We start from the raw sequence: 14,838 nt of genomic DNA, 5'->3' as shown, positions 1-14,838 counted from the left end.
TCTTGTTTGTTTTTTAGGGTTTTCTCCTGCAGTCCCTGAGGACATCACGTTCTGCAGAGAGCACAGGACACCAGCATGCAGGTCCCTGCTCCGACCTGAAGCACTGTGGTACCACCATGCTGCCTTTCTTCCTCCTTCCCCTCATATTAGCCCTGCAGGAAAAGCCCCATTAAACCCAAACTTTGCACTGAGGACTCCCTGTCATGGTATGGCTGATTGTAACGAGCACAGTGTGTTGCAGGTGAATATAATGGGAATAAATTAAATAAAAATAGTTAGAAGGCATTTAATCATCAGTCTGCCTAAACACTTTCTGGCACTTATAGTAGCTTGAAAAAAGAAATGCTCTCCTGGCAGAGAAGACACCACGCTCATCCCCACACATCTTTCTACTTTATGCTGTCTGGGTGTCACAGTAATAAAACCTCAAGACCCAACTCAGGGTAAGTTTTGGAGGCTCCAGAGCTGAGTTTTGGAGCCCACAGCCAGTAGGCAGCCGGCCACCAAACAGCCCCAAGCCTGCTCCTCTTGAGAGCAAGCTGCAGCCAAGCAAGAGATCTCTTACCGGTGCTGGAGGCCGTGCTGGAGGATTTCACCTGCTGGTGAGAAGCAGAAGGAGGTGATCCTGCCTGCATGCTGCCTAGTAGGAGCCAGTCGAGTGAGGAGACGCAGCTCTGCAGGGTTCAAATATATAGGGAGTGGGATGGGGAGCAGCATGGTGTGAAAAGGACACCAAGGGGAGGATCCTCATGCCCCGGGGTGTGGGAGGTACTGGGGCAGCCTTCAGCGTCTTTCAGCACTGGGATCGTGCAGGGAAGCTATTTCAGAGCTACCAGCATCTCCTCCCTTCCCACGGGGAAGAGGACATGGCTGTGGCTGCGCTCTGTAGTACATATGTTCTTGTGAAATTCAAAACAAGGGCTTTTAGCCACAGAGAGAAAGCAGGCAGCTCCTCTCCTCTGATTCTCTGCTAGAAGCACTGTCCTGAGTTTCCCCATGGGGTGCCCCTCATGAGAGATGGGCAAGTGCTTGCATTTCCAACCACAGAAATAATTTTACGAGGTTGCAGATGTTAATCACTAGGAAAAATGAAAAATGAGGACTGGGTTTCTTTTAATTGCAGGACGAATGTTTACTGTGGGATGTTAATTTGCAGGCTGGAAGGAGGGCAGGAGCAGAGTAACAGTTTTCCCCATGACACATCTAACTTAGTCAGTGTCTGCTGCTGCTTCTGGCTGCAGAGCTGAGTGTCTGCAGGCTCGGTCTCACGGGCAGTGCAGCAGGCTCTCAGCCTCTACAGGCACATCTTTAGCAGCAAGTTGCTGCCCTGTCCCTGCCAGTGCTCACCCCAGGTGCAGACCAGAAAATCAGCAAGCTCTAACACTAATGCCCTCTCTCATGGAAGGCTGCTGGCCCACAGCTCCTCAGGATTGGCACCAAAAGGTGATCCAGTGATCCTGTAGAAGTGATTTCCCAAATGTCAACCTTATCATTAACCACTGCTGAAAACATTATAGAAAGGTTCAATGAAGTAAGACACGTGAAGATCTAGGTGATGCAAAGAACAATTTTATTTGTGTTTAAAGCAGAACACAAGAGCAAACCAGTGTCAGGAAACAGGCACCTCTTTTCAGATTAAAGCACTACTCGCTCCTTTGGCTGTAATACAATACTGACCCAAGCATGCCACAAGCAAGCCTCAAGTGCTCTTGCACCAAAGAAAAACTGTCCAGGAATGACCTGGATGAAGAACAGCAACTCAGATCAGCGAGAAGGAAGTCTAGGCGATGGCGTCTAGGCCAAGATGTCGGAGGTGGAATCTCCGCAAGGGAAGCGGATAGAATGGGCAAGGCAAGGCCCATTGGGTTCCTTTCCGAAATCCACCAGGAAGTTCTTGTTCACGGTCAGGCCTCCTTTCTCAGTGTCCACATCAATCTGCAGCATGACAGAGCCTTCCCTGCAGGGGGGTGAGAGAGCAGGTATTACAGACAAGCACACGGGGCCCTTCATGCCCTTCATGAGGTGGAGGCATTCTCCGTGACATCTTGTCTTCTCCACAGAGAAGACAGCAGAGGCTCACTCCCAGCAGTGGCTAACACCAGCACCCATGGCTCCGTGCTGAATTCTCACCGGAGGCGAGTAAACTGCCAGGCATGATGTGACAGACAGGCTGCAGCTTGCCTTTGTGTTGGAGGTCATCGTTACTAAACCAAAACGCCTCTGGTGGAGCAGAGCCGCGGCCTGGCTCTGAGAGACCCACAGATGGATTCACTCCACCTGCAAGGCCGATCAATGTACGCGCTCCCAAGCCAAGCCCTGCCACTGCAGCTCCACACAGGGAGCAGGTTCAGAGGTGCATGGGAGACAATTGCGTGTGCAATTCAACAAGAGCAAGCGCAAGGGATTCCTTGCAGTCCCCCGGGTGAGGCACCTTCCCCACTTCTAGCAAGGAGGCCTTGCAAAAGAGGCCCCTTTCCTCCCCCAGATCTCCTACCTGACCACGTTCGGGTAGAACTGCTTGTCCCACGTGCTGTAGAAGGAGTTGGTGACGTACAGCCTCTTGCCATCCAAGCTGAGCTGCATCTTACAAGGGCCACCGTACACCCTCTTGCACTGGAGGCACAACAGAGAGCAGTGATGTCAGGGCTTCTTTCTCTCAGCAGACAAGCAAAAGCAGAGGCAGCAGAGCAGAGAAGCAGAGCACAATGGCTGCCTCCCCTCCTAACACAGCTCACCTTGATCACCAAGGGCTCCGGCTGGCACTTCAGCTCTTCATCTCTACACACAGTCACGGGCCCGCCTCTGAGGATGCTGCCTCCCACAAACACCTGGAAGCAAGGCAGTGGGAGATGTGTGGTTTGTCTTGTAACCACCACCAGGTACTGATAAGGAAGCAATGCTGCAAGCCCCTCTGCCCGTCCTTACCTGTCCCACCAGCCTGGGCTTGCAGGTTTTGGAGATGTCATACTGGCGGATGTCTCCGTGCAGCCAGTTGCTGAGATACAGGTATTTGTCATCCAAGGAGATGACCATGTCGGCTGTGAAAGCTAGGGCACAGAAAAAAGAACTCTGGAGGAGGCGGCGTCAGCAGAAAACTCAGCCCCTCTGGCACGGCGTGCATTGGGTTTACAGGGCACAGCCGTTGGGCTTTGCCAGGCTGCACAACGCAACGCTCCGAGAGGAAAAGGGCAACTCCACCTCAGGGCTCACCAACCTGGCATCTTGCAGAGAATCCATCCCGACACGTCCTTGGCTGGTATCTGAATCGCCTCCTCTACTGACCAGGTGTCTCTCTGCAAAGGAGCACAAACACCGTGCCGTGGGCATTCCTGGCTGCTCAGGCCAGAGCCCTCCCCTGCGCTCGCCCACTTGCACAGCCAGGCAGATTGTAGAATCATAGAATATCTCGAGGTGGAAGGGACCCCTAAGGATCATTGAGTCCAACTCCTGGCACCGCACAGCTCTCCCCAAAATTTTAGAGCATGTGCCTAAGTGCACAGTCCAATCGCTTCTTAAATTCAGAGAGTCTGGGTGCAGTGCCTACTTCACGCCTGGGTTTCTGGTGGCTGCTGGCAGAATACTTGCCTCACAACAAGTCTTGTAGAAGCGGTAGATGATGCCACTCAGGGCACAGCTGACATAGCCCTCAGCAGCATCGGGGTTGTGGAGGAACTTAACGCTCAAGGGCAAAGAGTCCTCCCCCAGGTCAAAGCACTGGGTCAGGGTGCGGCAGGACAAGTTCCACACGTTCAGGCGGCGCCCAAAGACCCCTGAGGAAGAGGAAAGGCAAGAGTCAGGAGAGGGCAGGGGAGCTACGGAGATCGCTCACACCTAAAAATGCTCCCTGGCAGGGACAGCCACGGCAGCGGCTACCCAGCATTAGCAGCAGCAAAATGCAGTGGCTTTGGGAGCAGAGGGAGAGAACAGGAACCAGCCTGTCTTGAGGAGAGACGATGAACGTCCTGGGGCAGTGCCTGTAAAACGGGCCATTTTGGGACAACTCCGCCTGCCCCCTCTCCCCGGTTCTGGACCGTTCAGCAACCGCATCAACATCCTCCCATGACCCTGGTCAGTTCTGGCTCAGTGCTTGCATCCCCATTCTCACCTTTCTTCAAATCATCAGGATTAAATCCACGCCCCGCACGTTTTGGAACCAGTCCGGCAGAGCTGATGAGAACGTTGTGGCGGGGCTGGTACCAGAAGTCGTAGCCAGTTGGGGGGGCCTCGCACTCGTTTTCCCAGTTACCTTTCAGCTCAAAGGTCTCTCCATCCAGCACAATAAATCCTCCTGTGATGCAAGAGGGTATGCACAACAGATCACACACTCCAATTCTAACTAGGTAAGATGGTTTGTGCAATATCCAAATTAAATGTCCAAGATCTTCAATCCCATCTGTGTCATGCAGAATTTTCTTGAAATTTCAAAAATTATCCCAACTGTACATTTGCTTGTGTGCATTCTTTGGCCAAATTATCTGTGTTGGCAGAGCTCACCCCACCTCCCTGTTCTCAAGGAGTGATGAATGAACCCCATGGTAAAGTAGGTAGGCGGAATACTTGAATCTGCAGAGGCGATCAGCATGTCCTCTAGCACTTCTCTTCATGTCCCTTCTGTGCACCTCTGTCTTGTGGCTTGTTATTGTGCTTTTAGCAGCCAAGAAAGACTAGGAATTTTCACAAATTATCCTACATCTACTGTTTGACACTCTGAATGTTTGTGTTTTGTAAGCTTATTTTTCTAATAGAATCACATTTTTGGAATGATTAATGGAAAAATACCTTTTCCATTGCCAGCTGGATCTCCCATGTTGGCAATCAGTATATCACCATTAGGCAGGCTATGAACTATACTAAGGTGACCCTTGTTGCACTTCCAGAAGACATCCACTGGCTCAATCATCTGGAAAAAGAGGACACACAGATGTAAGCCTCATTTCACACTATGTAGCAGAGTCTTTGCCATCTGAGATTTCTGATGTTCACAGGAGTTTTCTTTCGAAGAAATCACACCTGCTAGGCCTTGCTCATCCTTGGAAAGAAGCGAAGAAGCCACTGAGCTCTCCTTTACAAGGACAACATGAATGCAGCAACTTGTAAGAGCTTATTTGCCCACCTTACTCTTTGGGATGGGGGCCAGGCATGGGGTGCTACATGGCTTCCAGTTATTAGACACTCCCTGAATGCAACAGGCACAGGGAAGGCAAGAAAATGGGGATGGGAGCCTCCCCTCAGCCTGAGAAGGAGAAAGCCGAGGGGGAACCATGACCCAGGTCTCTAAAATCAGGGGGAAGAAAAGAAGAGGAGGAAAACCTTCTTCCCTGTGCATTATTCCAGAAGCACCAGTTCCCAAGTCCTTCCCAGAAAGTTGCCTTTGAATCAGCTCAGGCATACCTTACACAGCTTGGGAGCCCGGCACTGTGAACCCACATCCACCACGTAAATACGGGAAGAAATCAAACAGGGGAGAATCAGCTTGTTCCTTTTTGTTGTGATATTGTCAAAGCAGACGCAGCCAGCGCTCCACCCTGAGGAATGCAGCTCGTCTTTGAGGTTGGGCATGGGCAGGCGGTGGATCACCTAGGCAGTCAAAGGCAAAGTTAGGGTTCAGTCAGGGAGGCAGGGAGAAAAGGGGACATTAATGCATCCAACAACTTAGAGGTGATAATACTGTTCCCTGCACCAAAGAAGATCTGTGTAAAGGTCATTTCAAAGAAGAAGAATGGATGTAAATAAAGAATCTGCCTAGCATCCTTCAGAGACAGATAATTGCTGATTTCCCATTTAGCATGACATCAGACTGCTTGGTTCAGTGCCTTATAGCATCTCTGAAATTGCAGTACAATAGAAACATGCTGAAAGTGCTGGATACTCTCATTCTCCTGGGTCACTAGGAACTATTTTCCCTGTTGAACAGTCATAGGCAGGAGATTCAAACCAGAAGTTGAATAGAAGCACAAAGATGCTCTGGAAATGAGTTGGGACACAGAGATGCAGAAGATTCAGCTAGAGTCAGGCACACGGGACAGCAGAATAGAGTACATGTTGTGAAACATGGAGTAAGCATCTGGTCATCACTGCAAATAAAGCAGTGTAGGCACAGGTACCTGGCAGTAATACGGAGATCTGGGGTTGAGATCAACAGTGGCCAAGAAGTCAGGTTGGTTGATGCATGTTTCTCGGTAAGTACAGGTCACATATGCAAGCTCCTCTCTAGGAGCTAGGTATATGGAAAACTTGTGTTAAAATGTGCCATGAAATAAGAGTAAAGGTAAATAAAAAACTTCAGCAGACTCTCAGATAAGACTAAGCCACATTTTCTGCAGCTACAACCTTCCTCCTTGGTCAATGACAACTGCCCAGCCCTGGCTCACTACTGGCCCAGAGCTGAGAACACAACACAAACTGATCACTGCACAGCTCCAGTTTTCTCCCACCGAGGGAAGGGACTCAGCACATGCAATTAATGAACGGTGGTCTCTAAAAGACTCAGGCTTTGTCATCATCCAGTCTGAAGCTAACACCCCCCCTTTCACAAACGCCCCCCTTTCCAAACATTCCTGAGAGGACTTGCCTTTCACAACGTCCGGGCAGACGGGGTAGTCATAGCACTGAAGTTTGCATCTGTCTGAGTTGAGAAAAAGAGAAAAGTGAAAGGAGAAACATCCACGTCCTTAAATGCTGTCAGTTCAAAAGGCTCCATCCCACCCAGCGGACCTTCGCCCACCCTCGTCATCAGTGGGGACCTCTGACCAGCATCTACTTGTGTAGATTTAGACTAGATATAAGGCAGAAATTCTTCACTATGAGGGCTGTGAGGCACTGGCACAGGTTGCCCAGAGCAGCTGTGGATGCCCCATCCCTGAAGTGCTCAAGGCCAGGTTGGATGAAGCCTTGAGCAAGCTGGTGTGGTGGGAGATGTCCCTGCCCAAGGCAGGGGGGTTGGAATGAGCAAAGCTAAGCCCCTGGAAGCAGACCAGTAGCAAGATGAAAGACACCTTTGTGCCCTGTCAGGCAAAGCCCCAGGCTTCAGTCCCACCTTCCTGCAGCGCTGCAGAGGAACAAAGCTCCCAGTCCACAAGTGGGACTTGGCTTCAAGGTGGGATGTCTGCAGCCCCAGGCAGAGGCTGGAGCCAGGGCCAGGATGGAGCGAGAAGGCACGGAGCTGCTGTGGGGAGGCTGCAGAGCGTTTCTTACCCATGCTGAAGGCCTTCTGGTTCACTGTCCTCAAGAGCAGAGGTGCTGGGGCTGGAGGAGCAGCTTGCTGTCTGCCTTGCTGGAGTGGGTCGTGTAGTGCCAGGGCTGCTCGGAGGGCCCTTATATACACGACTAAGGGGTGGGGGGCAGAAAGCAGGCTGCCAAGGGAGGAGCGACTGTTCCCAAGCGTTTGGGAGGTGCCAGACCAGCGCTGTGGCTTGTTTCCGCCTTGCTAACCACCAATCTAGAGGAAAAATCTGCTAGTCCATGCAGGTCCTTTCCTGAAGCACAAGCCACCCCTATCTGATCCTGGGGCCCTGCTCATCTCCACTGGGACTTCTTTGGGCTCTGGAGGCCTCCATGGCCCAGCCAAGACACAAGCTAATTAAAGCCATCCCCCATGCCCAGCTTCTTGCAATAGAAATGTGCAGCGATTGCAAATTCCACACGAGGGATGAGAAGCCCAGCTAGATAATTGGCCCCACCAGCAGCCTCCTGGAAATTACGAGGCTTGAACTCATGGAGGCCACCAAAGGCACCTCCAAAATCTGGACCCTGACACAAGGCACGTCTCTGTTTGAGGGCTCAGAGGAAGACACGGGCTCCCTGCCACCAGCTCAGAAAGCCAGGCCCACAGGTTCCTCCACCCGTGAAGAAGACTTCCTGAGCTCGGAAGAACCGGGATCCAGGGATTCCGAGAGGCAGGGGCTCCACCAGTACTGAGCTCACAGGAGACCTGAGGAGTTGCCACCAGCTCCCAAGCACTCAGAAGACAACTATGGCCAGGGACGGATGCCTCAGGATGTACATTCTGTGCCAGTCTTGGTCCAGCACATCTGAGGATCAAGACATGCCAGCTGCCTCTCAGGCTTGCACCTGCACACGGGAGAGTCAGTCGACGTGTGAAAAATAGGGACCTCGAGGATTCAGGGCAGGTCGGCATCACAACACGGCACTGCAGCAGTGGCCACATCCTCTCTGCACCTCCCTGAAGCAGAACGATGCCAAGGAAAACTGATGCTGGAGGTGTCTCCATGTCCACCTGCTTGGACAAACTGCACAGCTCCATGGGTTCCTGGGACAGGGTCCTGACTGGGTGGCACAAAGCCCTACAATCCACCAAGTGCCGCGGAATGTGAACGAGTACCATATCTCGTGGAAGAACTCCTCAATCAGCGGGCAAATTACATCGGGTAAGTAATTGCTCCACGTAGGAATGCAGAAACATCTGACAGAGCCACTAAAGAAGCCCTCGGGAGATCCCTATCAGAAGAGAGGACATCTCGCCCAGGCTCTAATTAATGGCTCTGGCTTCAGCACAGCTCTCTAAACAGGTGACAGAGGGACACGGGAGCAGCCAAACTCTTGGTCTTTTCTGTGAGAGAGGAGCATCAAGCTGACACCATTGCCCAAGGATTCTTACAAGAACTCGTGATCTGTTCAGCACAAATGCGCCTCATCAGTTTCACTGCCAAGGGCAAAGGCAGGCTGAAGAGGGGTTGTTACCTGCCACAGCTGGACCCTTCCACGCAAACCATCAATGGACAGTTCGTGCTGCCACTGCTGCTGCCCAGCTACGTCAAGTTTCTCTGTAAGACAAGAAGAAGTTGGTAAAAGACCATCACGGAGGAGAGCACAAAGCATGCAAAGCAGCGGCACAAAACCCTGTTTGATTAGCTGCCAGAGAAGTGGAGTCCCACTCAAGGCAAGAGTGGCTCCTGTGAAAGAAATTACATCCTCTGCCAACACCAGGAGGGGTCAAGAAATGCCATCAAGATCAAAGCCCAGGACTGCCCTTCTGCCTTGATGACCTGAGAGTAACACGTAGGAGTGGGGGGAAATACATGCACGGCAGTGAAACGCACTGGAATCACCTTCCGTGTGATTGGGCTTGCCAAACGCTTTCGGGTCAGGTGGCAGCAAAGGCAAAATGACTGGCACACAGGCTCACGCTCATTTTTTCCACGGAATTTGACTTTCAGGCTGGCACAGCCTGAAGATGTGCTCCAGAAAATGGGCACCAGGGGATGCTGCCCACTGAAGGACACTCAGGCCTGATGGCAGGGTGCAGCTGCAGCGGCTGCTCCGTCAGAGGCAACATCAGGGGCTTGGCTGCTGCCCCTGACAGAGTGCTTTTGCAGTCACCCTGTGCATGTCTCAATGCACCTTCTTGTGCCTGTACACCTGCTAATTAAAAACTTCATTAGTCTGCTGCTCATTAACAGTGTGCTGGTCATCCTAGTTGGCTTTCCTCGGTGACGTCTTTGGCATCCCTCACAAAACCAAGCTGTGGGGCGTAGAGTTTTCTAATTAAAGCTGATAGGAAGAAGGATAAGAGCAGGCTCAGCAACACCAACAGGAACGCAAGCAATGGTTGGTGGGGAACAACATTGCTACAGCCTGCTACCAGCCCAAGAAGAGCTCCCTGTGGCAGGCACAGGTAGGAAGCTGTGACATGGAAAAGCAACCGGGGGCTTTCTGGTGCAGCCCAGACCGTGGTGGCAGCTCTGTCCCTCCTCCTGCCCATCACTTCCAACCCTGATAGGGACGAACATGCTGTCATTGTGATCATGGGCATGACGGAGTGAAGCATTCTGGCGTGGACTGGCACTGCACACTGAATGTGCTGGGAGAAGACCCTGCTTCACTGAGGACACTGAGGCTTCTCTTAGCACCCAAGCAACAACTCCCCCAATGATGGGACCACCCTGTGACCTTTCCCCAGCTCTCCAGGGTGGACGCCCTGTCCCTTCCCACCTGATCCTCGAATATAATCCTGGAGGTGCCCTGGTGTATCTCAGCGTTGCTCACGATCCTGCATTCTGAAATCCCCCTTTCCTATCCTTTTGGCCTGCCTCCTTACTCTTCTTACAGCCTTCTACCAGATTCAGATAGTTCAGGTAGGTACTGTGCACGAAAGGAGCACCAGAGTTTGGAAGGACTCTCATTATCACCAGTGCCCCAGCAAAAAATGCCAGCAGAGCTATGTTATCTAAGACCTCATCATGCTGCAGGTCTCTGTTGCAGTCCCTTTCCCCCTTCAGGAAGGGAAGCACACCATCCACTGCTTGTGTTAAAACAGCCATGATTTTCACTACAAACAGCAGGGGCAACACAGGTGTTGGTGGTTAATTTGCAACCTGTTTATGTGGCACAGGAAGCTTAACAAAGTTCACTGTTAACTTCTTCAAGATGTGGCTTAGAGTGTGTCAGCTTGGAGCTCTCACAGCTCCACACATCAGTGTTTACTGACTAATGATCCTAACCCACAGGGAGTCTGATTATAAGCAGCTGCCAGTCTGTCTTGCTGATGTTATGAAGCAGATCTTTGCTGGCCAATTTATACTCACAGAGTGAGGCCCAATTCGTTTTTGTCTTTTCTACCTGAACTTCGGTGGGGCCTGACATTTCACCAGCAGCAAGGTACACAGAAATCGCAGCCAATGTGTGGAATGAGTGGTCCCCATGTTCCAACTCTACCAGCAGCAGTGAACATGAAATAGAGAGGACAAAGAGGATGATTTTTGAAGCAGACTGATATATGCTCACCTGAAACCTTCTTGTGCATGAGGAAAAATGTATAGCAAATGTGAAATTGCACTGCTGAATGAAAGGAAGGTGACAACAGGAGGTCACCTCACTGGCACTTGCCTGTTATTTGCAGATATAAGCCAACGGAGGAACAATATATTTTAAGCTACAGTGGTTCAAGTTCTTGGATAAAGTCTCTGCTGAAAAAAGACACTTTATGTCCTTCTCTAACCTGAGAACATAGAAAGATACGTGCTTTTCCTGGAATTGGGAAACAATTCCACAATTCTACAACCTGACATCAGATGTGCTGTCTTCAGGAGAGAAGCTCCTATCATGAGCATGCAAGGCTCATTGAGTTCCTTCTAAAATCCACCAATCTCCTCTGAAAAAGAAAAAGAAAGCTGGCATTATGGACAAAGGAACTGTGTTCTAATATAAGTGTCTCTCACATTTTGCAATTCTTTCTGTATCTAGGTTAAGATCTCGTTTTTAATGACTTGCATTTTAAGTGACTAGGGATGGGTCCCAGTTCCATATTTGCCTACACAAGCATTGAGGGGTAATCCAAAAATCCTTTTCCTTGTATCTTCTTCCAAAAGCTTCAGATCTCATCTACTTCCCAGAAGCGTGCCACCTCAGGCATAGTGTGCACAGCTTGGGAGCCCATAAGTTTGTTCTCATATCCGTGACATAAAATCAGGAAAAAAGATTAAACTCAGAAGTATCAGTTTGTTCTTTTTCCTTGATGACACATCACCAAAACATGTGATGCTTCCATTCCATCCTGAAGTGATGACGCTCATCTTTCAGGTTGGACAGGCAGTGGATCACATAGCCAAAGGCAAAAATATTTCACTCAGAGAAGCAGAGAAAGGGACCTTAATGCAAGCAGTCACTTAGGCCTTGCTGCTGCTGGGACTGCCTCTACGGATGCCGTGAGGGTAGTACTGGCCTTGATGCTGCTTTTTGGTAGCACATCTCTGGCTGGGACAGGTGGAGAGATCAAAGCTGAAGTCCGACATTCTTTCAGGAACTGGATTACACAGACCATGCCAATGAATGTCTTAAAAACATTTACCTAAAAAAATAAGATAGCTGAAAATGTTCCTTTTGAAGACAGAGATAAGAGTCTGCTAGTGCTCTCAAGACTGCATTGACACTGGATCTAGGTCAGGTTGATGGTTGGACTTGACGATCTTGAAAGTCTTTTCCAACATAATGATTCTACGAGTCTGAATCTATGATTCTATGAAAAGTTCACCATGCTTTGAAGCATGTCAGGCACAAAGTCCTTGAGGCAAAAGAAATCAGGAGATGATTTTTCTGGCTCTCATTCATCTGACCTGTTTGAAATGGCCAACTCTGAGTGACTTGAAACACCCTGCCAGTATGCCATTTTCCCTCTCCATGGGCATAAAGGCAATGAAGGCAACTACGCACGTGTCCTCCTCCAGAATGTCCTGCTGTAAGGCTGGGCGAGATGGATCGCATCACAGACACAGGGGTTCACAGAACACCCTTTGCAAGAGCAGGATGACCAGACTAGTCGTTTCAGAAGATAAACTGGATTTGCAGCCTCATGAAGGAGATCAAATCTGATTCCTCGTGTACTGTGGGAGTGGGTTGTGAGCAGAGTGCACAACACCATCATGAAGCCATCGGGCTTCATGAACCTGGCTCAGTGGATGCTTCCCCCACTCTCAGCTACAGAGAAGCTGGAGGCTCAGCCCAGCCCAGAGCAAAGTCAGCCGAGCTCACCTCCTGCAGAGGGACAGCACTGCAGCATAGCATGACTGCGTTTCGCCTCCCTCAAGGCACCTGACTGTCTTTTTTCCATTATTACTCCAGCCACCCTTTCCCCTACAAGTGAGCTGTTTGCTATTGGAGCAAGAGTCACAGGAGAGGGGGCAGAAATATCTGACCAGAAGCATGGGAAGAGTGGGCTCACTCCTCCCCACTGTGTCCCACAGCTACAACCGGATAAACCCATCTGAAACCCACATCCTTAGGTTGTGATTTCAGGCACCAGCTAATGAGCTGCCACTTCAGGCTGCCACTGAACAGCCCTGCCACGTGCAGCCACAGGGAAATTGTCCACACCAATGGACAGTGAGTCACGTTTCTGGCGGCTCAGGTTTCTGCCAGATCAGCTCGTTGAACTGACTTCTTCCACAGCCCCACAATCACTCCACCTGGCACCAGAGGAGTGGCAGCACCATGCAGCTGGGGAGCATGGACAAGCAGCACCTGTCTTTTTTCCTGGCATCCAAGCTACATGACAGCAGTGGATGCATTGTGAGCCCCATGTCTTCCGTGTCTCTACCTGAAAACAGGCATCAGCAACTCGGCGAATATATGCAACTCTACTCATATACTGAGCAGTTTACTTAAACATTTCAGGTTTCACTCCAAGGAACTATTTTATACTTCTTCATATGAGTTTCTGGTGAGTGTCTACGTATTGTGGTAGCAAACATGAAGGCAGAAAACAGGTCAGTGTCTTCCATTAGAGATTATTTTTATCTATAGTAAAATGACCTAATAAATCCACTTTTCCATCCTTTGCAATATCCATGGTCCCTTCCAACCCCTCTCCAATTCTGTGATTCTGCGAATGGGGATGGGGCCTGGCCCGTCCCAAGGGCAGGTCTCCAGAGCAGATTCACCTCACCTGGCCTGCAGCCTGGAACAGGGTGCCTGCTGCCCAGACCCTCCCTGCAGCTGATGGAGAGGAGGCAGCGCCTCTGGAGAGACCCATGCTTGGCAGGGGTCTGAAGGAAGGGGAGAGCTCATTCCAGAGCCACCCCACCAGCAGGGACATCACCTGAAAGGCTCCTCTGATAGGGAAGCTCTGCAGGACCTCAGCAAGGGGTCACGCACTCCCAAGCGATTGTGGGGCTGAAGAGCAGTACCCCAGGGATGCTTCCCACCCAAGGCTCACCACTGCAACTTGGGCCCTCATCTAACCTCATCCTCTCTGCTCCGTGGGGAGAGGAAACCCCCTATCCCTTCCACAAAGGGCAATTCCTTCCAGACTTCTTGGACACCTCATTCAGGAAGTTATGGAAGCAATCTCCAGAAAGGCTGGATTTTCTCTAGGACCAATAAGGGTGCACAGAAGAACCCAGCAATAAGTTTGCTGATGGAAGGGGTGAAGGAAGGAAATGAAGTTACTCTTCCCATGTAGATAAGTAAAAAGCTAAAATTTGTAATGATCCACAATATATTGACATTTTTGCAACCTTTGCATCTTACAGAGACAAACAGGCACTCTTGCACTATCGGTGACTATGTAGAGGTGATTTCCCAAACATTAACCTTATCATTAACCACTGCTGAAAACATTATAGAAAGGTTCAATGAAATAAGACACGTGAAGATCTAGGTGATGCAAAGAACAATTTTATTTGTGTTTAAAGCAGAACACAAGAGCAAACCAGTGTCAGGAAACAGGCACCTCTTTTCAGATTAAAGCACTACTCGCTCCTTTGGCTGTAATACAATACTGACCCAAGCATGCCACAAGCAAGCCTCAAGTGCTCTTGCACCAGGGAAAGACTGTCCAGGAATGACCTGGATGAAGAACAGCAATTCGGACAAAATGGTTGGTTTGCCTTCTTTGCCTTTCATTTCCAAGTGTGAATGAGCTCTGAATCATAACAGAGTTCAACAACTTCCCACCAGGCCCTGCTACGCCACAGCAATTGCTATCAGGCTGAGGCCAGCAAGAAAGGTGCCCAACAGGCCCCACAGCAATGACAAACAGCACGGTGGGTATGCAGACATCTGTGAAATGGTGCTGTGCATACTGCACATCTCTACACGATAAGTAGCAAGCACCCTTAACCCTGCTCTGTGAAGCGTGCCCAGGGGTTTCTTTGCACTGAAACCAAAGGCAGACACACGGTGCCACAAGGTGAATACTGTGTCTGTGCTCACCACTGGTCTGCCCGAACCAAAGCCTCCAACAGGACAGCCGAGCTGTAGCTCACATTAGCAGAAACCTAGATTTCAGCAACGAATGGGGACCCCCAGACCCAATTACCCTACACTCTGTTTTAACAGCTGCACCGAAGACTAGAGAGAAGAAGGGAGTCTAGGCGATGGCGT

The 14,838-nt window shown here is 50.3% G+C and overlaps 1 protein-coding gene across 1 annotated transcript; it reads right to left on the bottom strand.

Moving 5' to 3' along the window:
* Positions 1-1,794: 1,794 nt before the first annotated feature.
* On the bottom strand, positions 1,795-7,198 carry LOC311219991 (methanethiol oxidase-like; the record flags this gene model as incomplete). Its single annotated transcript, XM_084303345.1, has 12 exons — positions 1,795-1,957; positions 2,495-2,613; positions 2,736-2,828; positions 2,926-3,047; positions 3,215-3,293; positions 3,586-3,770; positions 4,106-4,288; positions 4,780-4,900; positions 5,392-5,577; positions 6,105-6,217; positions 6,572-6,625; positions 7,195-7,198. 12 exons carry the CDS (start codon positions 7,196-7,198, stop codon positions 1,795-1,797), a joined length of 1,422 nt encoding a protein of 473 aa, XP_084159471.1.
* Positions 7,199-14,838: the final 7,640 nt, after the last annotated feature.

Source organism: Netta rufina (genome assembly GCF_964035555.1).
Source record: "Netta rufina genome assembly, chromosome: 29".
In the NCBI taxonomy this organism is placed as follows: Eukaryota; Metazoa; Chordata; class Aves; order Anseriformes; family Anatidae; genus Netta; species Netta rufina.
This window is presented reverse-complemented; position numbering and strand designations above follow the sequence as displayed.